Here is a 27,762-nt window from a genome sequence, read left to right on the forward strand (position 1 = left end):
TTTCAGCTCAGGTCATGATCCCTGATCTCTGTCTCTCTCTCTGTCTCTTTCTTCCTCCAAATAAATAAATAAACTTAAAAAGATCAAAATAAGAGTTCTCCTAGAACTTAAAATCTGGTAGGATAAAATGATGTATGAAAGCAGAAGATACTGAAAAAAAAAATCAAACAAAAACCATTTTAGCTAACTACAACTCAGTCCTGCTAACAACAAGTGACATTTTTTTAATGTTTATTTATTTATTTTGAGAGAGGGAGAGCATGTGCAAGCAGGGGAGGGACAGAGAGAGAAAGAGACAGAGAATCCTAAGCAGGCTCCACGCTGTCAGCATGGAACCCAATGTGGGGCTCAAACCCACAAACCGTGAGATCATGACCTGAATAGAAATCAAGAGTCAGATGCTCAATAGACTGAGCCATCAGTAAATTAGATTTCTGTTTGTTGGTATCTTAAATTACAGTTAGTTTGGCAGAATATGGTAAGCTTTCTTCTACAGTGGCCATTGGTCCTGTGAAAAGTGAAAATTCATGGAGAATTTTCTCAATATTAGAATATTTATAGTCGAAGTAACCTTTGCCAATCCTTCCCATTGTTCTTCAATAATATAGAAAACTCTGCTGTGTTTATATCCTGGCCAGCAGAGGGCTAGATATATACAGCTAATATTTTCTTTTACCAATTAAAGACCTTGAGAGAATATATCTCCCCATTCTAATTGGTGCCCCTCATCCAACTCCCTGAAAGACAAGCCTGTCAGCCTTGCTGCCTGCCCTTTGGGAGGTCTTGCCTTACATTCCCCACTGGGTATATAAGTGTTATTTAGTGGTTTTTTGTTTACAGTGGTTCTCATATTTCACTTGTTATTCAGTCAAAAGGACAATGAAATGTCAGATAAAGGCCAACTATAATAAAGGAAACCTATTTTTTTTAATGTTTATTTATTTTTGAGAGAGAAAGCAAGTGGGGGAGGGACAGAGAGAGAGCGAGACAGAGAATCCCAAGCAGACTCTGAGCTATCAGCGCAAAGCCCAATGCAGGGCTCAAACTCACAAACCACGAGATCATGACCTAAACTGAAGTCAGACACTCAACTACGGAGCCACCCAGATGCCCCAAGGAAACCAAACTATTAAGACTGGTAATTTGTTGGGGCACTTGGGTGATTCAGTCGGTAAAGTGCCTGCCTCTTGGTTTCGGCTCAATTCATGACCTCACAGTTCCTGACTTTGAGCCCCGTATCAATCTGTCCTGCAAGCATGGAACATGCTTGGGATTTCGCTCTCCCTCTCCCTCTACCCCTCCCCACCTTGCTTTCTCTCTCTCTCTCTCAAAACAAACAAACAAACAAACAAACGACTGGTAACTTGTTGAATAACCTCTCATATTCTCTTCTAAATCTGTTTATCATAGGATTATGTCAACTTGGGTCCCCTCCAAGTGAAGCTCATGAGTGTGGAGAGCAAGAAGATGCCCATTCATTTTCAAGAGACAGAAATTCCAGTCAAATTCTATGAAGATGTCAAGAGCCCAGAAAGCTATATCACATACAAAATGATGAAGTCTTTTCTCTAAGACTAAAAGCTACAAAGTAAAAATAACAACTTTTCCTTATAAATTTTCATTGGGAACTGAAGTATATCACTTGCCCATTTTATTTACACTTTGGTCCATTATTAAACCAGTTGTTATTTTTAAAGGTCATAATGATATTTAAAATCCAAGTTCTAAGTATTCAGTTGTTCATTTATCTGCATGGCATGAGTGACAAAAATGAAAGTACACTTTATATTTCCATATCCAAGTATTCAGAAGCATGATAATGGGCCCTAGATGGTTTCCAAGTTTCCTTACCACTTAAAAATCTGCTGACTAATCTATCATTCCAATATGAAATATTTCAATTAGAAATTTTCTAAGACAAATTTAGAGGTTTGCATAGCACTGACTACAAATCTTTCTGAGGGTGCCAGTCCACAATTCAAGACTATTCTTTCATCTAACACTATTTATAATAAATACAAAACACTTCGGAAACAAACTTGAGGGTGATAATTATTGTATAAAAATATTCCACCACGGGGCACCTGGGTGGCTCAGCTGGTTAAGTGTCTAACTCTTTTTTTTTTTTTTAATTTTTTTTTCAACGTTTTTTATTTATTTTTGGGACAGAGAGAGACAGAGCATGAATGGGGGAGGGGCAGAGAGAGGGAGACACAGAATCGGAAACAGGCTCCAGGCTCCCAGCCATCAGCCCAGAGCCCGACGCGGGGCTCGAACTCTAACTCTTGATCTCAGCTGAGGTCATGATCTCAAGGAGCCTGCTTGGGATTCTCTCTTTCCCTCTCTCTCTCTGCCTCTCCCCCACTCGTGCACACTTATTTATTCAAAATAAATAAACTTTAAAAAAAAATTCCACCAACAGTGAGATCCCTCTCCTCTCAGCTCTAAACTCAGTCTAAACTGTTGAGTCCCTGTTCAAGACCATTACCACTTCCCTCTTACGGGTGCCGCAAGCCAAGGACTGTGACCACGCCTGAAGTTGACATCAACACTCCATTTTAAAGCTACCTTTACTTATAAGGCTTTTACAAGGAACATGTTTTAAATATAAGGCCAAAGATAGAGAAAGAGAAAATCAGCGAAACCAAACGCTGGTTTTTTGAAGGGCTCATTGAAATTGAAAACCCCTAGTAAGACTAATCAGAAAAGAAAACAAGAAACAAATGAAAAAGGAAACATTGCTACAATGTTACTGACACTATGAAAAATATCATGAGAGGAAATTAAGGGAAAAAAACTTTTCCCAGTAAAATTGACAACTTCAATGAAATGGAAATGGTTTCTTAAAAAACATTTCTGAAAAACAGGAAGAAATAAAAATTCTGAATAGCCCTCAATCTATAAAAAAATATCTAATCTGTACTTAAAATTTTCCCAAGAGGAAAATTGCAAACCTAGATGGCTTGCTTTACTGGTGAATTTTTCCAAATATTTCAAAACGATTTAATACCAAACATACATAAACTCTTTCAGAGAACAGAGAAAAAAGAAACACATCCAAATCATTGTATGAGGCCAATATAATTCTAACACCAAAACCTGGCAAGACATTACAAGAAAAGAGAATTACAGACCAATCTCATGAATATAGATGCGAAATCCCTGACAAAATATCAGCTTATCGCATCTAGTAATACATATTTCATGATTAAAGAATGCAAGGTTGGTTTAACATTCAGAAATTAGAGTGTAAGCACAAATAGAACCAGTGGATTATATCAATGTCAATATCCTGCTTTTGATATTGTACTATACTTTTGAAAAATGATACTATTGAAGGAAACTGGGTAAAGAGTACACATGATCTATTCATATTATTTTTTTAAAGTTTTAATTATTTATTTATTAATTTATTTAGAGAGAGAGTGAGCAGGGAAGAGGCAGAGAGAGAGGAAGAGAGAGAGAATCCCAAGAAGGCTCTGTGCTGTTAGTGCAGAGCCTGATGTGGGGCTCAACCCCACAAACCATGAGATCATGACCTGAGCCAAAATCAAGTGTCAGACGCTCAACTGACTGAGCCACCCAGCACCCCATATCATTTTGTACAATTGTGAATTTGTGAATTTATGTCTTAAAATGTTTAAATCAAGGGTATAAAGAACAAAAAAATAAAATAAAAAATCAAGGATATAATGAGGAGCATAGGAGGTAATTCATATGATCATCTCAATAGGTGCAGCATTTGATAAAATTCAATACTGTGAAAAAAATCATAATAGTATGATAAAATTCTCAGCAAACCAGGAATATCTAAAAAACACTATAGCTAATTTTAATAGTGAAATATTAAATATTTTCCCACTGAGGTCAGGAACAAGGCACACATGTTCACTCTCACACTTCTATTCAGCAGTGTTTAACACAAGTGGAGGTTGGAACCAGTTCAATAAAGGCAACAAAAAGAAATTAAAAGCATAGAGATTAGAAAGGAAGAAGAAAACTATCTTACTTATAGATATCAGGTTTCTGTAAGTAGATAATCCAAAGTAATCTACAAATTAGTAGAATTTATAAGTGAATTTAGCAAAGTCACAGGGTACAAGGTCAATAAAGATCCATTATATTTCTTTAAACCAGCAGCAAACAATTGGGAAAAAGTCAAATCATTTATAATGACATCAAAAACATCAAAATAAATATGTCTAATGAAACATGAGCAAAATTCTATGCTGAAACTGTGCAACATTGTTGAGAGAAATTCAAGACTTACATAAATGGGGTATAGAGGTATATACAATCATAATGCATTGGGAGATTCAAAAGATTCAATTGGAAGATTCTTAACAGAGTTAAGATGTGAGTTCTTCCTATACCTGTAGACTCAGTGAAATCTCAATAAAAATTCCAGCTGATTTTTTTTCTTAGAAATTACTAGTTTCTAACATTATTATGGAAATCTGTAGCATAGGCAATAGACCTAAGATAGCCAAAACAATCTTTAAGAAAAACAACAAAATTGGAGAACTTATTATCAAATTGCAAGAGTTTTTTTTTTTTTTTTTAAGTTTATTTATTTATTTTGAGAGAGAGCGTGAGAAAGAGAAAGTGCAGGCAGGGGAGGGGCAGGGAGAGAGGAAGAAAATCCCAAGCAGGCTCCCTGCTGGCAGCACCAAGGCTGACACAGGGCTCAAACTCACGAACCATGAGATCATGCATGACCTGAGCTGAAATCAAGAGTCAGATGCTCAATGGACTGAGCCACCCAGGTGCCCCAAATTGTAAGACTTTTAACATTTCAGTAATTAAGACAGTGTGGTATTGGGCCAAGGATAAAGAAAAAGTACAAAGGAACAGAATAAAGAGTCCAGAAACCAACCCACAAAATCACTTAAATTCTGACAAACATGCCATTATAATTTGGGCAGAAAGGAGTTCTTTTCAATAAAAAAAAATGATGCTCAGGGAACTGTATATCTATATGGGGAAAAAAATGAACCTTGACACCTACATCATACCATACCCAAAAATCAATTCAAAGTGAATAAGAGACCTAAATATGGAAGGTAAAACAATTCAAGTAGGAAATAGAGTATCTTCATGTTCCCCTTTATACACCCAACAGATCCAATAATTAAGCCTATGCTTGAATTAAAATCTATACCTGGTAGGTGGATAAATGTGGATTTGGCAGTGTTCCAAAAGTCCCCTTCCCCAAGCCTACTGCTTCCTATGTTACCTACCTCTTTGGGAGGAAAAAGGGACATAAAAATCACCAATCATATATTGACAAATTGAATTTCATGAAAATTAAGATCTCTTTTCATGAAAAGATATCATGAAGAGTCAAAAGACATGCCACATACTGGGAAAATATATTTTTATACATATATCTAACAAAGAAATGTCTAAAATATATAAAGAACTTTAACAAATCAGTTGGAAAAAAGACAACATTTTAGGAAAAAATGGGCAAAAGATTTAAATTGGTATTTAACAAAAGAGTATATCCTAATGACTAATGAACATAAAAAGAAGATTGGTATTATTAGTCATCAGGAAAAAGCAAATTAAAACGATTAGATACAACTATACACCCACTAGAATGGCAAAAATTAAAAGTTAAAAATAGCAAACATTGACAAGGATACAGAGCACTTGAACTATCATATAATTGTTGATGGGATCATAAATTGGCACAAACACTTTGGAATATGTTTGGCAGTATTTTATTAAAGCCGAACATATATATATGTCATGATCCACCACTTCCACTCTTGGCTTAATATGGAATAGAAATGAGTGCTTATGGGGCACCTGGGTGACTTAGTCTGTTGATAATCTGACTTCAGCTCAGGTTATGACCAAGGTCATGGGAAGGAGCCAGTGTCAGTTTCCATGCTGAGCATGGAGGCTTGCTTAAGACTCTTTCTCTCTCTCTCTCCCTCTGCCCCTCTCCTCTGCTCAAGTGCTCTCTCTCTCTCTCTCTCTGAAACAAAAACATTTTTAAGAAATTAAAAAAAAAAAAGAAATGAGTGCTTCTGTTTACCAGAAGACATGGATAAGAATATTACCAGAAGCTTTACTGATAGTAACCAAAAATTAGAAACAACCCTAATGACTATCAGCAGAATGTGTAAATAGTGACTGATACATGTGTATCAATATATATCAACCTATATACAGGCACATGGTGGAATAGTATACAGCAATGAAAATGAATAAACAACTACCAAATGTAGCCACATAGATCAATCCTATACACATAAAATTGAGTAAAAGAAGGCAGACACAAAACAGAACATATGTTATGATTCCATTTATGCAAAACAGGACAAGCACACTAACCTTAATGACAGAAGTCAGGATTGTGGCTACTTTTGTGATAGGGAATGCCTAGGATGGTATAGGAAGGAGTTTTCTGGTAATCCTGATCTGAGCGAGTGGCATTTAACATGGATGGTTCACTTTACAAACATTAAGCAGTACACTTAAGATTTGTGTACTTGACTGATATAATACTTTAAAGTTATCTCTCTGATGGGAATTGAGGAGGGCACTTGGGATGAGCACTGGGTGTTATATGTAAGTGATGAATCATGGGAATCTACCCCTAAAACCAAGAGCACACTGTATACACTCTATGTTAGCTAACCTGACAATATTTTTTTAAAAAGTTACCCCTCCCTCCCCAAATATCCCTAAAATACCCATCTTCCAATCAGTTCCATAAAGTAACAGAATGGAAAGGCCATGCTTATGTCTTGCAGTGTGAACGGAAGCAACAGTGTTTCCTGACTGGAAGGCAGAATACTTTGTTAGGATGGTCTTTCAAAGGTCAACAGAAACAGAAATGCCCTTGGAAAAGTTAGTAACAATATGGAGTGGATTTGCCAATTTTCTTTTTAAGAAAGAAGGGTAAACTTTTTATAGATAAGACTTATCTTTACTTTTCTCTGATAGAGGAGGAAAACTTACTGCCTTTCTCCTGGGACAAATCAAAGAGCTTCCAGTAAACTGACAAAGAAAGGCTATGTGACAGCTCGTTGGTTTCAGTAGGTCAGCAGAAATTGACATTGTTTTTCTATCACTCTTGGAAAGTTCAGACCATGAGATTATGAAAACAAGCCAGGCATAACATGGTAGGACTCCAGCATTAATTTATTAGTTGTGGCAATTTTTACTTTACAATGTGAATTTGAATCGTAAGAAAATATCAAATGGCTAAAAGTCTTGTTTGCTGCCAAGAAGATGTCAGAGTAGAAAAGGCATCCTTTGGAAAAGGAAAGGGAGGAATGTTCTTTCCTTCTGTTAGTATCATTTCTTGAGTTTAGAATTTGCAGAATAGCACTATCTCTAAAAAAAAAAAAAATCTGCAGGTTTTTTTAACAACTCAAACTGTAAAACAGTATAGGTGTCATAACTTTCTTAGATGACGACATTCCAGAGCAAATCTCAAAAACGTTGCCTACTACAGCGAACTTCCTGCAAGTGTCCTTCATTCAATGAAATGTTTATCAAACAAGGCGCTCCAGCCACGCACTGTGTGTAAGGCATTCGGGAGGCAAAATGAAATTGCCCCTTTCTTCAAGATGCTAATGGGTGCTGAGAACTGCTTTCGCTCTTCATACCAGCAGCAAAGGAGGAAGCAAGAGAGGTGAGAGAAGACAGGACAAGATACTCTAGATGTGGTGGGTGGTTGTATTTAACTTACAATATTCTATTTTTAGCACCATTAATAATAACTTTGGAAAAGAAATTTAAGATGAGTTTGGGAGGATCTTATGCTTTTTATGTGGTTTCAGTTTTCAGAATAACCAAGCATGTGAGTTTTATATGTTGCTATTCAAGATTTGAGGGGCAGAAGGATAGAGACTGGTGGTCAGCAGCTTTAGCTTCAGGCTGGGAGATTGCTTTTTTGGAGCTAGGGATTAGATAAATCTGGAGAAATTAAGGAGGTGTAGAGATGAGGTAGAGTGTGGGAGAAAACATTTTGTGGAGTCAGGCCAGCCACCTTGAATCTTGGGCAGTCACTTAACTTATTTTAAGCCTGGTTTCTGCAACTTCATTACATGGACCTAATTCTCCTATGGCAGGATTATTTTAAGGATTAGAAAGAGTACATGTAACCTGCACATACTAGACATGCAGGATATGGCAGTTGAAATAATGACTGGCACTTAACGGTAATCACTGGCAGTAAGGCCCAAGAAGTCTTTGCAGAGCATTCACTACAAAGGCATAGAGAGCGCCTGGGTCCCATCCACCGGATGCTGTGAAGCGCTGACCTGTCTCTGATGTAGCTGTATGAAGGGGTTCATTCTGTCCTGGGTGGCTGGGGACAGGGACTCAGCTGCCACCTGGTGTGAGGGCTCCAAGAGGCCATACCCAGCCTCTGCCAATCAACACCTGGCAGTAGGGACCAGTAGTAAACCCATTTCCAAAATTTTCATGAGTGTGGGGGAGGCAGGGCATGGCACTGTGGGCCAGCGGTTAACATTTTTGTTTCTTTTTGAATCTTCTAGCCAGACACTAGAGCCATTCAGGGAACAAGGAGGCCAGGGGATTTTTGTGGCAATAAAGGGCTGTTTGTTAAAGGCCCGCTTGATCCTTCCTTGTTTTACTAGAGCTCAATACAACAGTTTCTCTGTATTTTTCTTGGAGTAAAACTGGCTTTTGCACTAGCTGCAAGGAAATGTGCTCTCAAAGCAACAGAGGCTTTCTAAATATTAGTGACTTTAACTCGGTTAAGTATTTCCATTTCCTATTCCTGACACTTTATGAGGCTCAAGTTCCCTGAAAAGCTGCTTTTTTGGACTGTGACTTTGTTGGTTATGTTTTAAGTCATTCTGTTCTTAGGATCTGAGTGTTAAAAACCTTCAAGATGCTTTTAAAGAAGCATAAAGAAATGTTTTCAGATTTCCAGCAGAGTGAATGAGTTTGAAAGGGACCGCAGATTCAGATATCCTCACAGATTCTTAGTAAAATGTTTTGTCAGCATTTCCTTCCTTAAGCTGGGTGCTCAACTCACTGACCTCCTGCCTTCTTGGGTTAGGGCCATCTTTTTGTATAGTCTCAGCTATAAAAATATGCTAGGCCTTGCAACATTTCCCTCCTAAGAGGAATGAAAATTAACTATGCTGGATTCCCCTCTGTATGACTGAGGCCAACGAAGCGTTTTTACCTTAAAGAACTCACTCCAAATCCAAGTGCTCTGGCCTCATTTGAGGTTCTGGCACTTTGGATCTTTGATGTTCTTTGTTCTTTGTTATGTTTCACTTTTGCATCAGTTTCTTCTAGCCACTTCAAAAAGTGACTTCTGTGACTTTGGTGCTATTTATGTAAAACTGTCAATATGGAATCCTGCTGTGCCTGAAATTTGGTGTGAAGGTACACATTTTCAACATGTCTTGTAACACACACTGAGCATGAGCAGTTTGGATTCACTTCTTTTTAATTTTTAAGCATTTGACACTTTTTCTATTTAATTTCTTTGAAATAACTCAATTGTAAAACTATATATATATATTAGTATATCTCAGATCTAAACTTACAATATGTGACATGGGAGGGATTTAAAGTCACTGATCAGAAAAGGCTCAAGAAATTAGCAATTCTTTTAATGAAAATGAAACGATCGTGATAGTAGCTTCTAGTACTCCTTTGTCCCCCTTACGCTATAATAATGCATTGATTTAGCTATGTTGGCTGAATACATGGTCACCTAAATTAAAGATTATTTCCCAGCCTTCCTTGCAGCCACATGACAAAGTTCTGGCCAATGGAATGTGAGAAATTGTGCACAATTCTCCCTTTCTCCCTACTTTCTCTATCCTGCTGCTTGGGGTGGTGTTATGCTGCTCAGCCACAGAGAATTATGAGATGGAAGGAGCTCCTTAAGGACTATGGAACAGCAAGTAGGCACCTATCAATCTGATGAGCAAAGCTGCCATGCCAGCTCAGACTTTTATGGGAGAAAATAAACTTGTCTTCTTTGAATCATCGTATGAATTTTGTTACACACAAGCCAAATCTAATACTAATACAGAGACTAGCATGAATATTTACCACACAAGAAGTCAATGTTTCCAATAGTAAAACATAGTCTCTTCCACTAAATAAGACTTGGGTAAGTATTTATTCTCTGTTAAAAAGAAAAAAAAAGGAGGGGAGCTCAAATGACTTTAGAAAGTATTCTGCTTTATCTGAGGCATCTAAAGCTGCTGACCTAAGTATACTTAGATGTGTGGGGGCTATTTTCAAAAATGTGTTCTGTCACACCAGACTCAGGAATTACTGCCGCTGCTTCAGAATCAAGGACTCCTGCTTATGTGAGGACGTGTGGAGTTAGAGGTTCAGGGTTCTGCTTTGGAATCACGTCATGAGACCTCCAGCAGAGCACTGGGCTAACATCAGCACAATGCAAACAGAACAGGTGAACAAGTCCAAAGAGTGACATTTAAAAAGGCTCTTTAGTAATAACTAACAATGGCAAACACCTAAATGCTCTTATTATTGCACTTTACATATATTACATATATTTACATATATATGCACATATACATATATTATATGCACTTTACATATATTATGTATATTATATATTAACCTAATTGATCCTTCTTATAATCCTATGTAGTGGGTCCAGAATTATTCTCACTTTACAGATGAAGAAATAGGCAGAGGGAAATTTAATAAATTTCCCAAAGTCCCCCAGCTAGTAAGGGACAGAGTCAGGATCTGAACACAGATGTTTTGCCTCCAGGATCTAGGCTCTTGACCACAAGCTATTCTGTATTTCAAGAAGTGTACTGAAACTTTATTACATGCAAAGATGTCCTAAATGCCTCCATTTTTAATTCATTAATTACAAACAGCAGTCATATGGGGTAGGCATTATTATACCATTTTACAGATGGAGAAATCGAGGCATGGGCAGTTATATAAATTGCTCAAACTAGGAGTTAAACCCCCAGCATGGCTGCAGAGTCCACACTTACCATCTATGGAGCAACTGTCTCATCAAGCAGCACGTGCCTCACTCAATGACAGAAATACTCTCTGAAGGGAAGAATGCTCTTCAAAGACTAATATTATGCAAATTGTCTTCTGTATATGTTCATATTCCAGGCTATCCATTTGCTTTTCTTTCATCACTTACCCCATCTCATCTCCAGTCTGATAACCACTCAGCATTTCCCTTCCTCCCATTGATTTTGCAACCTATCTCATAATGCTACATTGTTTTCATCTTTGAGATATAATTGACAACATTTTAAAATATTTAAAGTACATGATGTGATGATTTAATATATATATTCTTTGTGAAGGGATTCCTCCCATAGAGTTATATACACATCCAACACCTCACATACTTACCTTTTTGGGGGGTGGTGGGGGGTGAGCATTTAAGTTCATTCTCTCAGCAAATCTCTATTATATGACACAGTGTTATCAACTATATCACCATGTTATACATTAGATCCTCACACCTTATTCTTTTTATAACTTAAACTTTGCACCTTTTTACCAACCTCTCTCCCTATTTCCCCCACCCTCCAATTTTCTGTTTCTATTATTTTGACTTTTTTTTTCTTTTTTCAGAATCCACATATAAGTGGGACCAGGCAGTGTTAGTTTTTGTCTGGCTTATTTCACTTGGCATAATCCCTCCAGGTTCATCCAGGTTGTCATAAATGACAGTAATTTCCCTCATTTTTAAGAATAAGTAGTCAATATTCCAGTGTGTGTGTGTATGTATATGTATATATATCTTACAATTTTTTAAATCAATTCATCTGCTGATGGACACTTAGGTTATCTCCATACCTTGGCTATAGTGACTACTACTTCAGTGAACATGAGAGTAAGGTATCACTTCAAGATCATGATTTTGTTCCCTGCAGATATATACCCAGAAGTGGGATTGCTGGATCCTAGTTCTATTTTTAATTTCTTGAAGAAACCCCATCCTGTTTTCCGTTGTGGCTGTACTAGTTTACATTCCCACCAACAGCACACAGAGTTCCCTCCTCCACATCTTCACCAGCATGTTATGATTTCCTGTCTTTTTGAAAATAGTTAATCTTCAGCTCTGTTCTTTTCCTGGCCTCCATTAATCCTTTACTATATATCCCTTAATAATGGAGATAATCTCTGGGATTTATCCCTGAACTTGCCCTTATTCCAGACTTACACAGTTGTTTCTTTGATAATCTCAATCCCCCTTCCCCAGATATATGGTGCTGATAAAAACAGCTTGTTAAAAGTCCACCTTCTCTTTATTCCAGATCCCTTAATACTGGGATTTTTATGGAGGCTTTTAATGACTGGCTTGGTTTTTCTAGTGACCAGCCTTCATTCTCTGAAGGCATCCAGGAGCCAAGAGTTGCCTCATTAGAGCAAGACACCCCTGGCACCCAGGAAATTCCAAGAGATTTAGTAATTTTGTGTCAGGAACCAGGAAGGCCAATTAAAACAAGAGATGCTCCTAGGACTAACACTTAAATTGTAAGAGTTTTAGGAACTCTGTGCCAGGAGTAGGGAACAGAGACTTATATTTTCTATAATTTCCTATTATCCTATTGTATTGTTGCTTTTAGGCCAGAATGACACCAGCTTAACCTTTGTAAGATTAAGTGAACCGTCATTCTTTCATTTCTACTTCGGAGCCACTATGTGACGTAAATTCTATCAAATTATTAAGGTCCACATATGAGTGTAATGGTTGTAAAAGATCAGCTCCGAGCAACAGGTGTTATGAACACCAAACAATGGGCACAGCCATCTTTATTGGGCTTCGTGTCATCTCTGTTTCTCCCCCCCCCCCCCCCCCCCCCCCTTCTACCACAGTGCCTCTGCCTGCCTTTTCCAGGCCCTTGGAGCCTCCTTCAAGCAATTACATGGAAGCGAAAAGCTTTTCAGTTCCTACCCTACTTCAGGACAAAAGTGACCAGAGAAATACAGATTTCATTTTGTGCCTTTTAACATGACCCGTAAGTTAGCTGGCAGTGCCGTGTGGTGTGCCTGATGCTTCCGTGTAAAGTGTTCCAGAAAGGCCAAGGAAATCAACTGGAAGTTCTGCATTAGTGCAGACAGCATGGAGTCCAGGTGCAGGTGGGGAGTGGGGATGATCTACTTTGTTGATACTTTCTTCCCTACAGTCCCAGTCGAGGGGCAAGAGCATGATAACCCTGTGCTTCTTTAAATGGGGGTATAAGACAGCTGACAAGTACCCAGTCTCAAGGGAGACAGGCAGGGTGCCTGAGTGTGGAAGGCTCAGACTGAGCTAAGGTTAGCTCCCCAGGCGATTCTCACATGGCTATTTTTATTTCAAAACCAACCTTAAAATCATTTTTGGGGGAAGCCTGGGTGGCTTAGTCTGTTGGTTGAGCACCGGATTCCTGATTTCGGCTCAGGTCATGATCCCCAGGGTCATGGGATTGAGCCCTGCCTCGGGCTCCATGCTGAATGTGGAGCCTGCTTAAGAATCTCTCTCCCAGGAAGATCTCTTATGCACTGCTGGTGGGAATGCCAACTGTGGAGGAGCTGTGGAGGATAAGCTTAGGAATCCCCCGGGCTTACACCAATGGATTAACAAGGCATAAAGAAGTACAAAGGCATAGGTTGCTCACAGGTGAGTTTGGGTAAACAAGATTAGGTGAGTAAGGATAGAGAAAGGGGGCTTAAGCCCCCAGAATAGAGAGGGAGAGGCAAAGGCCCCAAAATAGGGAGGTGCCCAGGCACCAATATAGAACATAGGTATAGGAAATAAACAAGATTAGATATTCAGAGTGGAAGCACCCCCAATTTAGTACTATAGCAGAAAGCTGCTTTCACAGGAAGAAAGGACTAAGTTAGGTAAACAGGTAAATAGGTCTATAGACCTCTGTGCTGCAGGTGAAGCAGCCCAGAGGAGAGATGGTTAACAAAAGAAAAGGTGCCTTGTCAACCCTGAGGTGATTTTCCCAGTCTCATCCCTTAGGCTAGCTAAGATAAACAAAGGTGCTGCCTCACGTCCGCTGCAAACAACCTTCCGCCAGACTGCCCGGCGTCAGGATTTTGCTTTCTATTAACCCAAACCCCTAACCCCAAATATCTTGAAGACCCCCTTTCCCTCACATCCACAAGTTAATGTTCACAGATTTATTGTCTCTTTGTGCACATCCACCGCCATGTTTGTAAGCCTTCTGATCCTAATAAAAACAGGCAAGGACCCTTATTCGGGGCTCTTGTCTTTTCCTGGACATTTAGCCATCTCCCGCTTTTCATCCTGAGTCCTACTCTCTTGCCAGACAAGAGAGAACTTTAGACCCAGAGTCTATGACAGTGCAGCCACTCTGGAAAACATTATGGAGGTTCCTCAAAAAAATTAAAAATAGAACTATCCTACAACCTAGCAATGGCACTACTAGGTATTTATCCAGGGATAAACTACCAGGGATACAGGTGTGCTGTTTCGAAGGGGCACATGCACCCTAATGTTTATAGCAGCACTATCAACAATAGCCAAAGTATGGAAAGAGCCCAAATGTCCATCGACAGATGAATGGGTAAAGAAGATGTGGTATATATATATACAATGGAGTATTACTCGGCAGTGAAAGAATGAAATCTTGCCATTGGCAGCTACATGGATGGAACTAGAAAGTATTATGCTAAGTGAAATTAGAGAAAGACAAATATCATGACTTCACTCATGAGGAATTTAAGACAGAAAACAGATGAACATAAGGGAAGGGAAGCAAAAAGAATATAAAAACAGGAAGGGGGACAAAACCTAAGAGACTCTTAAATATAGAAAACAGACAGAGGGTTGCTGGAAGGGTGATGGGCTAAATGGGTAAGGGGCATTAAGGAATCTACTCCTGAAATCATTGTTGCACTATATGCTAACTTGGATGTAAATTAAAAAGATTTGGAAAAAAATACACTAAATGTGATGAGCAATGAGTAATGTATTCGTTTGTTGAATCATTATGTTGTGCACCTGAAACTACTATAACACTGTATGCTAACTATACTTCCATAAAAATAAAAGGATTGTAAAATATATATTTGTAGCTGGAAAAAAAAAAAAACCCTCCATCTCCCCTTCTGCCCCTGCCCCACTCGTGCATGCACGTGCACACAAAAAAATTACGTTTCGTAGCAGATAACTATTCTATGGTTTTTGTGTGTTTTTAAGTAGGCTCCAAGTCCAATGTGGGGCTTGAACTCATGACCCTGAGATTAAGAGTCACCTGGTTTACCACTGGGCCAGCCAGGTGCCCCATGGAAGAGCTATTCAAAAAAACTTTTTAATGTTTTTATTATTTTTGAGAGACGAAGTGTGAGCAGAGGAGGGACAGAGAGGGAGACACAGAATGTGAAGCAGGCTCCAGGCTCGGAGCTGTCAGCACAGAGCCTGACGCAGAGCTTGAACTTGTGAACAGTGTTTTCATGACCTGAGCCGAAGTCGGACACTTAAACGAGAAGCCACCCAGGCGCCCCTGGAAGAGCGATTTTAAATAAGAACCTATTGGAAAACAAAGCTTCTATAAAACTTTCCCTTCCCTTTTTTCTCCTGTCTGCCTACCATCAGTGTAACCTACTATCCTGCCTCAAGAGAGTTGTACCTGCTCCCTCCCCCATACCACAGAAAGAACTTTACACAGCTCTTGACAATGTAATTTCATATATGGCTTAAGAACTCAACTTGTATGCTTCAATAACAAATGGGGCATTCACTAAATGCTTACATGAAAATTAGACTAGAAATACTAGCTAAAGACTTAGAAAACATTTCTAATTGGTGGCACACCAAAATAGATGATGATACTGCAGCTCTCCATTCAGAGCCCAGACACCAGAATTCCAAGCTAGTCAGACCCATGGAAGGTAACAAGTATGGCTGAACAAAGAACTAAGCTACTTGGGAAGGCCACTGATGGAAGCTGTGAAGCCATCTTTTCTCCAAGAGTAAGTTCATCTGGCTGTGTGCTGTGACCTCTCCATACAGTCTGTGACCCAGCCACTGCTGAACACATGGAGCCACACTCATCCTGAGTACTAAGTACATCAGTACTCTGAACCTCAGACTTTGGAAACATGTTTGGTGATGATGATGAATAAATTATTCAGTTGAAGGAGAAACTTATCCCATAAAAGCCTATTTTTCAGGGGTCATGTTTTGTTGGTTTGTGGAGAAGTAAAAAATTCCTAGTGTAACACAGGTCTTTTCCTAAATATGGACTCTCACAGTCACTGGTTAAGAAAAAGACAGCTTTAAAAAAATGAGTCTGGGTGGCTCAGTTAAGCCACCTGATCTCGGTTCAGGTCATGATCTTGTGGGTCGTGAGATCTAGCCCTACATTGGGCTCTGCACTGACAGTGTGGAGCCTGCTTGGGATTCTCTCCCTCCCTTCTCTCTCTGCCCCTCCCCTGTTCATACTCTTGCTCTCTCTCAAACTAATAAACTTTATTTCTTTTTAAAGATTTTTTTAAAGTTTATTTATCCATTTTGAGAGAGACCGAAACAGCAGGAGTTGGGGAAGGGCAGAGACAGAGGGAAACAGAGCATCCCAAGCAGGTTCTGCACTGTCAGCACGGAGCCCAATGTGGAGCTCGAACTCACAAAACCATGAGATCATGACCTGAGTCGAAACCAAGAGTTGGATGCTTAACCAACTAAGTCATGCAGCAGGCACCCCTAAATAAATTAGAAAGTAAAAAAAAAAAAAAATTAAATTAAGAAATGCTGAATGATAATAACGAGATGTTAAGCCAAAAGCAAAAGACTAATTTTGAAAATGATTTGGGACGAGTATAGCTGCCCTCCATAGCTAATAATCTAACTTCTCTCTGCAGCCTCCACCAACTTGGTATTTGGGAACTAAGATGGTTTGGGCATGTACAGGCTTATAACCTAATAATATAGTTATGCGGTCAACAGCTAAGTTACCTCACTTGTTACATTGTGATTAAAGTTAATATGATCATATATTTTGTATATTTCCTAGTCAATAATGTCTGGGCATCAGAGCAGGAAGCAGGAAATGTGCTTCAGAGAGGAAGTCCGTGTGGAAATGAAGAGTAGTCATCGGTCTACACTGCACAGGGATACAAATCTTTGTTTAGTTTATACACCTGAATTAACAACAGCAGGTCATAAAAAGGACAATGGACCATGAAACTAAAGACCAGACTCCTCTATTAGCTTATCAACCTGATCAAGTTCCTTTTCTAATTCCTGATTTCAATTTGTAAAATGGGTAAAATATGGATAATACCTATCCAACAAGCCCAGAAGTTTTTTCAGCAATAGGATGAAAATATTTATAAAGCACCTTCAGAAACATACAAAACACTACTGCTGCTGTAATTATAAAAGGACAAGCCATAGACCTGAAATATGAACATCCACTCAACATAAGACAAATCAAAATCTGTGAGAATGTTAAGGAAGTTAACTACAAAAGTACAATTTCCCAGTTTATATGAAAATGGTTTAATGATAGTGAAACTTAAAAACTAGTAAAGTTAACAAAGTATATTGGCTACAGATGAATTTTTTCCAACCATGGCAAATACTATGCAGATAATTATCAACACAAAGCCTTTAATCCCTTTCTCATGTACTCTGAATCCTACTTACTCTTCAATATGAAACACGATACAGTCAGAGGTTTCCTTGGCACAATAAACACATGCATTAATATGCCAAACATCAAGCATTTTCTCCCTTAAACTTACCTGACTGAAGGCATCTGATCAAAAGACATAAACAATTTTAGTAAGTAGTTTAGATTATCAAGGAGTCTAAAAAGTGACAAAAAAGTACAAAGAAAAATCCTTAAGGAAATTAAGTTAAAACAAATAAAATTTACATTTTATTAAATCAGCAAATATAATCACCTGGGTATATTTTTATTAGCAAAAAATGATATTGGTGATAAGGAAAAAGGAAAAAGGAAAAAAATGCACCTCAGACCAGAATACCATAACAAAAATTTTGTGGAAGCTGCATTTTATTTGAAAATCCACCCATTTTTGCTAACATACATTTTAATATTGTAAACAAAAATAGAATCTGCAGAGACAATGCAACAAGTATGCTTAAACTCATGTACAGAATTGCTTTCCTACAACGAACTGTCCTTCTTAAGGCCCCTCTCAACCGAAACGTTAAGATGTATTTACACAAAGCACCGATCAACAGTGCAGTTTAATTCTTCGTTAACTAAACTCTTGGCTAGACATTAACTTTAAAGATACTATTTCCCCTTATTTAAAAGGTACATGATCATAACATGGCATGAGCCAAATAAAAGGTTTCAAGGATTGTGTCCCCTTCCCTCCCCCCATAACACCTCCTAGAGTTTTACTGAAAAGAAGGAAAGTCTTGAAGTGAAAGCAATTCCTCACATTCATTTTGGAAAGGCCCTAATGTCAAATGGAAAATAATGACATGCCAAGCACAAAGCAGTAAAGTTCCTTCCCAATGCACTAATGCTGAATTTAAAATGTAGTGCTTTTCCTAGTCAGTGAACTGTTCCCTTGCAAAATCCTAGGCACAGAATTGACTATAAGGATTAATGCATTTATAATGCTTCCCTAAATCCCATAGAGACTGAGAATTCTGAAGCGATTCAGACCTATGGACTTGCCTTAAAATATTTAGTGCTCTGTATGTCAGCTGAAAAGCATTCGGAATCAGATTCATTCTTATGGATAAAAATCAAACATACTGTTTACATCCATACTCATTTTCATAAGGAGGTCTGATACAATATTAATGTTACGTAAATTGATAATCATAAATAAATACAAATACTTAAGGAATGTCTACTGCAAACTGAATATATAATTTTTTAAAAGAAAAGTTAATTTTAGTTACTGTTTCTGTGTCTGTGAGGACTGGAGAAAAGAAAGATACTGCATAATTAAGAATTATGATTTTGATCCCCCCAAAAGAGTCCTGTTGCATTACAGGAAAGGACACAGCTCTTCTCTCCAGGCAGCTTTTCCAAATACAAATTTCACACTTTCCAAATAAGGGCTTTTTTCTTGGTAGGTTACTGATTATGGGTATTAATAAGAGTTGAAAGAACTGAAGGGTTAGTCACCAAAAAGATCTTAGTCTGAAATCATGGCAATTCTTGGCTTTATAAACTGTATTGATACGTTCTCCTATATACTAGTCCCAATTTCCTTCATGGGCCTTCACTGGGTTACTGTAGCATTCTAATGGAAGAAGAGAGTTTAAGAGACAGCAGTTTGGATTTTGCTCGAAGTAAGTATTTGCTGCTTGAGCACTTGTCTTTTTGGAATAATTCCATTCTCTTCCATCTAGTTACATAAACTGTATCTGGAAAAAAAAAAAAAAGAGTGTAAGTTGATTCACTGCATTCTAGGAAGTCTTCTCACAAATAAAAATGCTTTGTGGCTTTTACCATTCAACTGGCCCAGAAATGTTTATAGCATGTTTATCACAACGCTGATCACCAAACTAAGTCAGTATTATCAGCTTATCATGTGTCAAAACTCAATATGTAAAGACTAACTATAGGGACTTCAAATAGATCTTTCTAATTATTAAAAACCAAGAGATGGAGAAGAAAGAATATGAACGAGCAACTTTTCAATAACAAGTTCAGAACATCTCTCCATAAACACAAATATTCTATGTGAAAAATCTCATTTAGAAAAGCAAAGTGTGAATTATTATTTACAAATGATGTCATAAAATTAGAGATAATTGAGGGAACTGTAATATGCTTACTAAATCATTTCTTTACTAACATAAATCAAAATCTCAAAGATCTACACAGGAAAAGATTTCAATAGGGCATCACTATTTGCCCAGATACTTCACTCATGAATTCCCTTAAACTGTTCCTCCAAAGACATTACTGAAGTAGATGTGCTAATAAACTTGTCAAATCAGAAGAATACAAACTCTCAAAGATCTAGAAGCTATATACCTACACACTGGGGGTTAGAGCACCAAGAAGAACAAATTACACTGTCTTCCAACAAAAAGAGGCAGTGTGAATCAAACACAGAATCCTTCTATTAAAAAGGACAGAAGTGTTCCCTTGCCCTTAATTTAAAAATAAAACAAAAGTCTGTTTTGGGGAAAATGTTACTATTTTTAAATGAAAAGGCACACATAAACATAACACTTTAAGAAACAGTTAAAATGAATTCTTCACAACTAACATTCAAGGACATTATATTAAAACTAGAAATGCTCCTAATCAAGCTCTAATCCAGTGTGTAAAATTATGTTTTCTATGCAAATCTTTTAAGACTGATGAAAATACCCAGTTTTTAAGGGTGGTATTTGATCTCATCCATCTGCTGTGGGCAGTGGATGCTCACATGTAAACATGAAAGATGGTTCCTTGATTTCACACCTTCTAATTATGTTAAAGGTATTTTCCAAAAGTTGTTTGTCCTTATGTCCTATTTTGATCTGTTTTTATTTTTCACCTAAAGAACAGAGAAGGAGGAGGAAAAGAGAGAACCTAGAGTCCTTTAAAGAAACAAAGGAGAAGAGTGAATTGTGTTTAACACTTGATAAATTTTTAAAGTATATAAGTCCCCATCTCCCCCAACAAGCAGCAATAATACCTAAAGTGATTTATAAGAAATCCTCCAAAGAGAGCTCTGCAAAAGGGTCCTTTCCTGAAGCTCTGTGAGGACTGTGACTGGAGGGGCTGGATGCTGCCGACAGCTGGGGGAAAAGAAGACAGAGAGAGGGAAAGAAAAAAAGATCTCTGAATGACAGAACATGAAAGCAGAAAATGTAATGAAAGAAGAAGTGGTTTTTGTTTTGTCATCTTTAATAAATATAAAGGCAGCCTTTAGAGAAAATGGAATTATTAAAACAAAAGTTTCAATCACATGTCAACTTAAAGGGTATCCAAATGGCATGTGTTTTTCAGAAAACAAATTGTTTCTGAAATTCCAGAGGAATACAGTATCTTATTCAAAAAGGTCGATAAAAGCTGACCCACAGTTAAGACTTCTATTGGGGGTGCAGGGGAGAGAAGAAGTGCTTGTGATTTTTTCCTTTTTCATTGAGGGAAGATGGCTTCGTGTATCCAGGCTATCTGTCAAAAGCTGTGCAAAGTCCAACCTCAGTCCAAACCAAACGCATCTAGCTGCAATAGTCTTTCCTTCCTTCCTCCTAAGAGGTGGAAGGTCACACTTTTTTCACATGGAGTTGTCTCCTGCCTGTTTCTCTGGATATGCTGTAGCTGATGCATATACTAAGAGGTGAAAGTGATCTTTGAGGTCACCTAGTCTAACTGCCCACATAATACCTTGAATATAGGGAATACTTCAGATCTTTGATTCTGTTTTCTACTTTATTACATTTGTTTAATTCCTGGAATTAGCTGCTATCATTTAATTTGAGGCAAATCATTTATTAAACTCAATAACATATCTTTAGTATTCCTTCAAAGAAAGACAGTTCCTGAAGAACAAAGATGTTCATTTTCCTATGTCACCAAACCTACTTTGAGTATTTCAAACCAAACCCGAGCCATTTTAGTTTGGAGTAAACTTTTTTATGGTTTTTTTTTTTTTTAATGTTTATTTATTTTTGAGACAGAGAGAGAGCATGAGCGGTTGAGGGGCAGAGAGAGAGGGAGACACAGAATCTGAAGCAGACTCCAGGCTCTGAGCTGTCATGGGGCTGGAACCCAAGAACCGTGAGATCATGATCTGAGCCAAAGTCAACATTAAACCGACTAAACCACCTAGGTGCCCCTAGTTTGGAGTAAACTTTAATTTTTTTTTTTCTCTCCCCCTGCAAAAGAATGCAAAGGCATGCAAGCATGGGACTATTATGAAATGAGTCGTCCTTTTAGGGATGTTCAATTGAGTACTAAATCAAAGATGATCAAGTGGGAATGGTTTCAATTCATACTTCCAACATTCAAATTCTATAACAGATTTCAAGCCTCATAATCTGTCTTTGCTAGTTGAAGGTGATCTCATTTCTACCTTTAATTTTTTTTTTTTAAGAAAAGCACTATAGAAAATGGATAGCCAATGACTTTCAGCAAATATTACATCACAAGTACATGCAATTTGTTATTGTAGATGCCAAAGTCAATTTAAAAGTTGAGAAATCATCCTCAGTTATTTTAGTGGTTGAGTCATTTTCCTGATCCATACTTTGTTCTCAGAAATAAATGTTCTAAGACAATGGAAAGAGACAATGGAAAGATGATGGAATTACACAAGCAGCTACAGACGGGAGGATGGAGCAGCTCTCTGGGTTTGGGGATTCAAATAACATCCAGGTAGAGACAGATTAAGGTGCAGCTTAATTGAAAAGACGTCTCCTTCTCCCCACTTCAATTTTGTTATTATTTTTAATGTTTATTTTTGAGAGAGACAGAGACAGAGCATGAGCTGGGGAGGGACAGAGAGAGAGAGAGAGGGAGACAGAATCTGAAGCAGGCTCCAAGCTCTGAGCTGTTAACAGAGCCCAACGTGGGGCTCGAACTCACGAGCCTGAGATGAGCGACTGCGCCACCCAGGCGCCCCTCCTACTCCCCACTTCAGAGCAAGCATGGATGACCATTCAGAAACAAGAATGATTGTATGCAAAGTGATCATCAGTCACTGAGCTGGATAGAGTCTAAGATTAACTGGGTTTCTCTCCAAAACAGATTCTTTCACTTGAAGTTAGAAACAAAAACAACAAAAATCCCTGCTTATTGTGGATAGATTGCATCCAAAATCTGAAGTCTCCTATGAGAGCCTATAGTAAAATGTCTTCTTAAATCACATGTTTTATGAGGACAGCAGGCAGTCTGAAAACCTGCCAGTCCCAGAGGAAAATGCCCCTTCTATTCTTCTCAATGTGGAGCATACTGATAGGGAGAAGTCCCACAGGCTTACAAATAATGTTAAAGAAGATCAATATCTTTGGAGGGGGAAAGTGCCAGTTTCTAATACTACTACTAGTCTCTTGAATTGGTAAAATCTACACATGTTTATCTTACATTTATAAATATGTAGCTAAATTAAAACGTGAGAAAACAAGATCTAATACCCCTGTAGTAAGTTTCAAATCATCAATGCTCATCCCAAGCATATGAAATGATGGCCGAAATTGGTTTGGCTGACTGGAGAGTGCTAAGGGAGGGGCCACGAAGCAGCCCTGGACCACCTGTACCCACCTCTTCCTGGCACCTGTACCAAAGCACAGACACATGATGCACTGGTGAGAAGTAGCCAGTTCTGAGTAGTAAATAAGGATAAAAAAGTAAAGGAAATATACTGTAATAGCCCAATTACTGCTCAAGGAAAGGAGGAAGAACAAAAGAGCAAAACAGGGCAACAGGATCTGGTGGGAGCACCTGCAAGTAAAAGAGCTGACCCTCCTTTACTTAAGTGAGTAAATCAGAGCCTATGTAGGGCTCCAGTACTAAAATACAACTAATTTAAGAAAAAGAAAAAAATCCAACTATCTTCGTTAACTGTAAAATCACCAACTTTTAAAAGTCAGCAAAAAACAAACTGTAGGTGACCATTCCAATTAAGTCCTATTACAAATATGCCATCACAAAAAGACAAAACATAGCCAATTACCCATTTATTTCAAGTAATATTCTCTATACCAATTCCCACAGACCTATAAAAAAATTAGCATACCTATCACAGTTTGTTCAAATTAAACTGACCTATACCACAAAGGAATATGCCCTTTAAAGAAAGTAGTCATTTACCATGAGTCTAATACAGACATATTACTTACTCTTCCTTTCTCATTTTATAGGAAAATAAAATATTGAGAAGCAGTCAAAGGGCAGCACATAAACAGAAGCACTAAGATTTACAAGTAACTGATGATGGTAACTCTTAGCTGAAATTCTTCTACCCCTTCCCTCCACCCTAGTCAACTTTTAAAAAATAATGTTGACATGAAAACAAAAATTCTAATGTTACCAAAAACTTTTGCTTTTATCTATAGAGCAAAGATTTTTTTGCTTGTAGGTATGTTTCGTATAATAAAGACAGAGTACAGAAAACATAAGTTATCTTTAATAAATGGCAAACACACTTAAAAGGTTTTTTTTTTAAACAAAGAATTCTACTGCTACACCAAATGTCATAAAACAAAAATGGTTACTCCTTCATTAGACTCCTGTCCAACAGCAAAGAAAGAAAATTTCAGGTTAGAACAAGAAAATAACAGCAGTCTCAGAGAGAGACTAGTCCAAGTGAAAGCTTTGGAGAGAGTGAAGAATTGATATTTAAGGATAAACTTCTGACATATCATTGGCTCTGCTTAAAATTCTTAAAGAAGCAACTTTGCCACATCTTTTCTTTCCATATGAATTCTGCAGTCACCCCAAAGCCTGGGTAGCAAATAGCAATGCTGTAGAGATTCACTTTGTCTTTGGTGGAGAAGTGAAGTCAACATCTTAAGAGAAAAATGGGTATTACTTCCTTTGTCCGGGATGACAGAGTTTCGAAGAAGGATGGCATTGAATCTAATCCTGGCTTTTTTATGAAATGTTTAGACTATCTAGACCTGATATGCGTGTCTCCCTTTAAGACCATCTTGAGAATTAAAATATACATAAAGCAACCAGTATGTTGCCTGGCATATATTAGTAGCTCAAATGCTAATTACACCTACAATCAAATGCTCTTCTATTCTTAAATAAGAGCCCAACTCTGAATCTATGTTGCTCATATTCTTCCACTGTGTTCTCAACACGCTGTGTTTCTCTTCTAATCGTTCTTATTGTGCCATCAACCAGTCACTTGTTTGTCCATATTATACTCATCTTAAACGGAGAAAACATACTTTACCTGATTCTTGTTCAGAAACTAGCAACCATTTACACATAGTAAGCATTCTATAACATGTTAAATTAAAATGCTTTTTGGTGATAAAACATGCTGTGTATAAAAATAAAAATGATCTACAAGTAGGACATTAGAAATAAAACCTAGAACTTCTCTCTTAATTTTTACCTATTTAACACTTCTATTTTTGTATATTGCTGTAGGAATATATAATTTATAAATATACATACACTAAGGGTTACATGCTTAAAAAAAACATTTTCCCGATAATGCTGTACAATCAAAACACTCAGAGGCAGAAATACCAGTTATAAAACTGAACACAGAGTTAGAGAACATCAGGACAGGAAGTTGTTTTTGGATAATATGAACATATGAATATGAACAGAACATGGCCAGGACACTAGTGGTGCAATTGGATCCAGTTGCATAGGAACATAAGTATACAGTGTTGCATTCGGGTATTTTATATTAAAGATAAAGCTATTCCTCCTTTGTCCCTGTGAAGTGTGGCTAAAAGGATTTCTTTACTGTGGAAGGTAGAGGGCCTGCCCTGTAGGTTTACTCTAGTACCTCTGATAACTGCTTCTTGGGTTTGTGCTCAACATAACCCCATCTTGGGTTTCTGCCCATCAGTAATATCACAAAAGTTATGCCACCATTACTCCTGTCACCCTCAAAGCACTACTCATCTTGAGGGCATCAGACTACTGCTAGAGTCTATAATAATTTACAACTGTTAATACGGAAGCAATAAGTTATTCCAAAATGGCATCTAACATCATCTCATTAGAATTAGGGCAACCTACACTGACCAATAGTTAAAGAAAACCAAACTGGAGAAAGGGAAATAGATTACAAGATTTCCTAAACTCTGGGAGAAAATATTAACTGACCTAAAAATAAACATCTTCTGTATATCATAAGTGCTTCCTAGAGTAAGAGAAGTCCTTTTAAAATCCTACTTAATGGGTGGGCATCACAGAACACTGGCTCAACTTAGTTGAAATAAGTGCTCACTGCTGATTCCTACTAGATCTCAACTTCTTACTCCTCAAAAACCAAAGAGAATGAAAAGCTAAGGTTTATGTCAACTGGTGCCAGAAGACAAAATAATGAAATGTGCCTATAATGTACTACTTATTTGACATTTATTGGAAATGCAGCACTTCAGCTTGGTTAAAAAAGTTTTTCCAACTGTCTTCCATATATGAGCTTGCTTTTGCCTGATTTATATACTGAGTTTCCACTAAAAATTTATATATTGAATATATATTGAATTTCCACAAAAAAGTTTACCCCTCCCCCAAAACACAGTAGTTTTTTTATTTGGTCCAAACAAATATTTCAATTATTATAAAGTTTTATACTTCTGGGTAACACTATCTTCCATAAATGGTGAGCCAATTAAGGTGCTTCTGATACAGTCCTGAAGAATGATGTATCTTGGTTCTTAAGAACGATGTCCACAGTACACTGCGCATGTGGACGATCAATGCCCTAAAGCACGCTGTGCTCAGCCCGACTTCCCCATCTCACCACCGTGGCCTATGCCTGCGTATTTACATCTGATGTTGTCAGACAATAGTGAGTCGTAATTAAGGTTTCAAAGTAATGAAGTATGAATTATTTACAATCAAGATTACTTGTAATGCATGGAAAGAAATATAAACTGTATTAGAATTAGAATATGGAAATAGAGACAAGCACTGAATATGAAGCAACCTTATAAAATTTCCTTCTAAAAACAAAAAAGTTCCTTATAATAATCAACAAAGAAAAACAACAAACCTCCACATCCCTAAGTCAATTTCAAATATTTTTATTTGATTCTTATGGCAAACATAAAGTACACAAGGTAAAATTACCATTTTACAGATAAGGAAACTGAGGTCCATGCAAGTTACTTAGGCAACTTGCCCTGAAATACTGTTAGTGAGAAGGTGACACTATTGAATTGTGTCCTCCCACAAAAACATGAAGACCCAAACCCCAGGACCTATCTCTGAATGTGACCTTAGGGAAACAGCGTCTCTGCAGATGTCATCAAGTTAAGATGAAGTCGTTAAAATGGGCCCTAATACAATGACTGGTGTCTTTATAAGAGGGAAATGCCACATGCAGACAGACACAGGAGGACGCCATGTGACAGAGGCAGAAACTGAAGTGCCAACCAAAAAGTGACTGGGGCTACATCTTTCCCTCTGAAAAGAAGAAAGGAAGGATCTTACTCTGGAGGATTTGGAAGGAGCATGGCCCTGCTGACACCCTGTTTTCAGATTTCTAGCCTCCTAAACTGTGAGAATACACTTCTGTTTTAAGCCATCAAGTTTGTGGTCCACCTTGTTACAGGCAGTCTAAGGACACTTAACAGTAGACTCAAATGCAAATCTGCTGACACCAAGGCAGGTGCTTCGTTTCCTCTCTAAAATCTGCTATCCCAATTAATTTCAACTTAGCTAGACTTTATGGCTATATTTAACATACAGGAAAAAATTATAGTGAGAGTAGAGAAATAATTTTTTAAAAGGGACTTCTCTAGTAAATGTTAAAGTCAATAAACTGTTGTGTTTTCATCTATACAGTGCTGTATATGGTCACTGATGTTCATCATGAAGATTTTGTAGAACTTTACAGTCATTCAAGATTTTAAGAATATGTTCTGGTTTCAAGACAAGAAATTAGATCTCTACTTTTGCAAAGAAAGTCCTCAGCAAAAACCCAGTAAGAAGGTCTTACTCTACAGGTTGTCTTAATATCTTCAATTGTCAGCAGATGGGACTCCTCAAATTTTTGACTGATTCACGTGTGCCCTGGGGACTACAGAACCACTCTCACCTATGGTGCTAAATCCCAATTCCCAAAATAAATTTCCTTACAGTCTACCAGGCAAGAATAAATGAGCATAACACACTGCTGACAAGGCAAAAGGCCTTTTTC

The 27,762-nt window shown here is 37.7% G+C and overlaps 2 protein-coding genes across 26 annotated transcripts in view; one reads left to right on the top strand and one right to left on the bottom strand.

Moving 5' to 3' along the window:
* The window catches only part of CCDC83 (coiled-coil domain containing 83), a 54,281-nt gene extending 52,585 nt beyond the window's left edge, over nt 1-1,696 (top strand). For all 10 annotated transcript variants that reach the window (XM_027039949.2, XM_027039951.2, XM_027039954.2 and 7 more), the window contains one exon: nt 1,411-1,696. In XM_027039949.2, coding sequence (XP_026895750.2) covers nt 1,411-1,572 — 162 coding nt within the window. In that variant the 3' untranslated portion in view covers nt 1,573-1,696. The remainder of the gene's footprint in view (nt 1-1,410) is intronic.
* A 16,277-nt stretch (nt 1,697-17,973) lies between these two features.
* Nucleotides 17,974-27,762, bottom strand: part of PICALM (phosphatidylinositol binding clathrin assembly protein) — a 100,113-nt gene continuing 90,324 nt past the window's right edge. For 14 of the 16 annotated variants that reach the window (XM_053203754.1, XM_027039964.2, XM_053203755.1 and 11 more), the window contains 2 exons: nt 20,614-20,716; nt 17,974-19,345 (listed from right to left, as the gene is read on the bottom strand). In XM_053203754.1, the coding sequence (XP_053059729.1) occupies nt 20,624-20,716 (93 nt within the window). In that variant the 3' untranslated portion in view covers nt 17,974-19,345; nt 20,614-20,623. The remainder of the gene's footprint in view (nt 19,346-20,613; nt 20,717-27,762) is intronic. The other 2 variants (XM_053203757.1, XM_053203758.1) reach the window with 1 other exon arrangement.

This window comes from Acinonyx jubatus, chromosome D1 (assembly GCF_027475565.1).
Source record: "Acinonyx jubatus isolate Ajub_Pintada_27869175 chromosome D1, VMU_Ajub_asm_v1.0, whole genome shotgun sequence".
NCBI classification, from domain to species: domain Eukaryota; kingdom Metazoa; phylum Chordata; class Mammalia; order Carnivora; family Felidae; genus Acinonyx; species Acinonyx jubatus.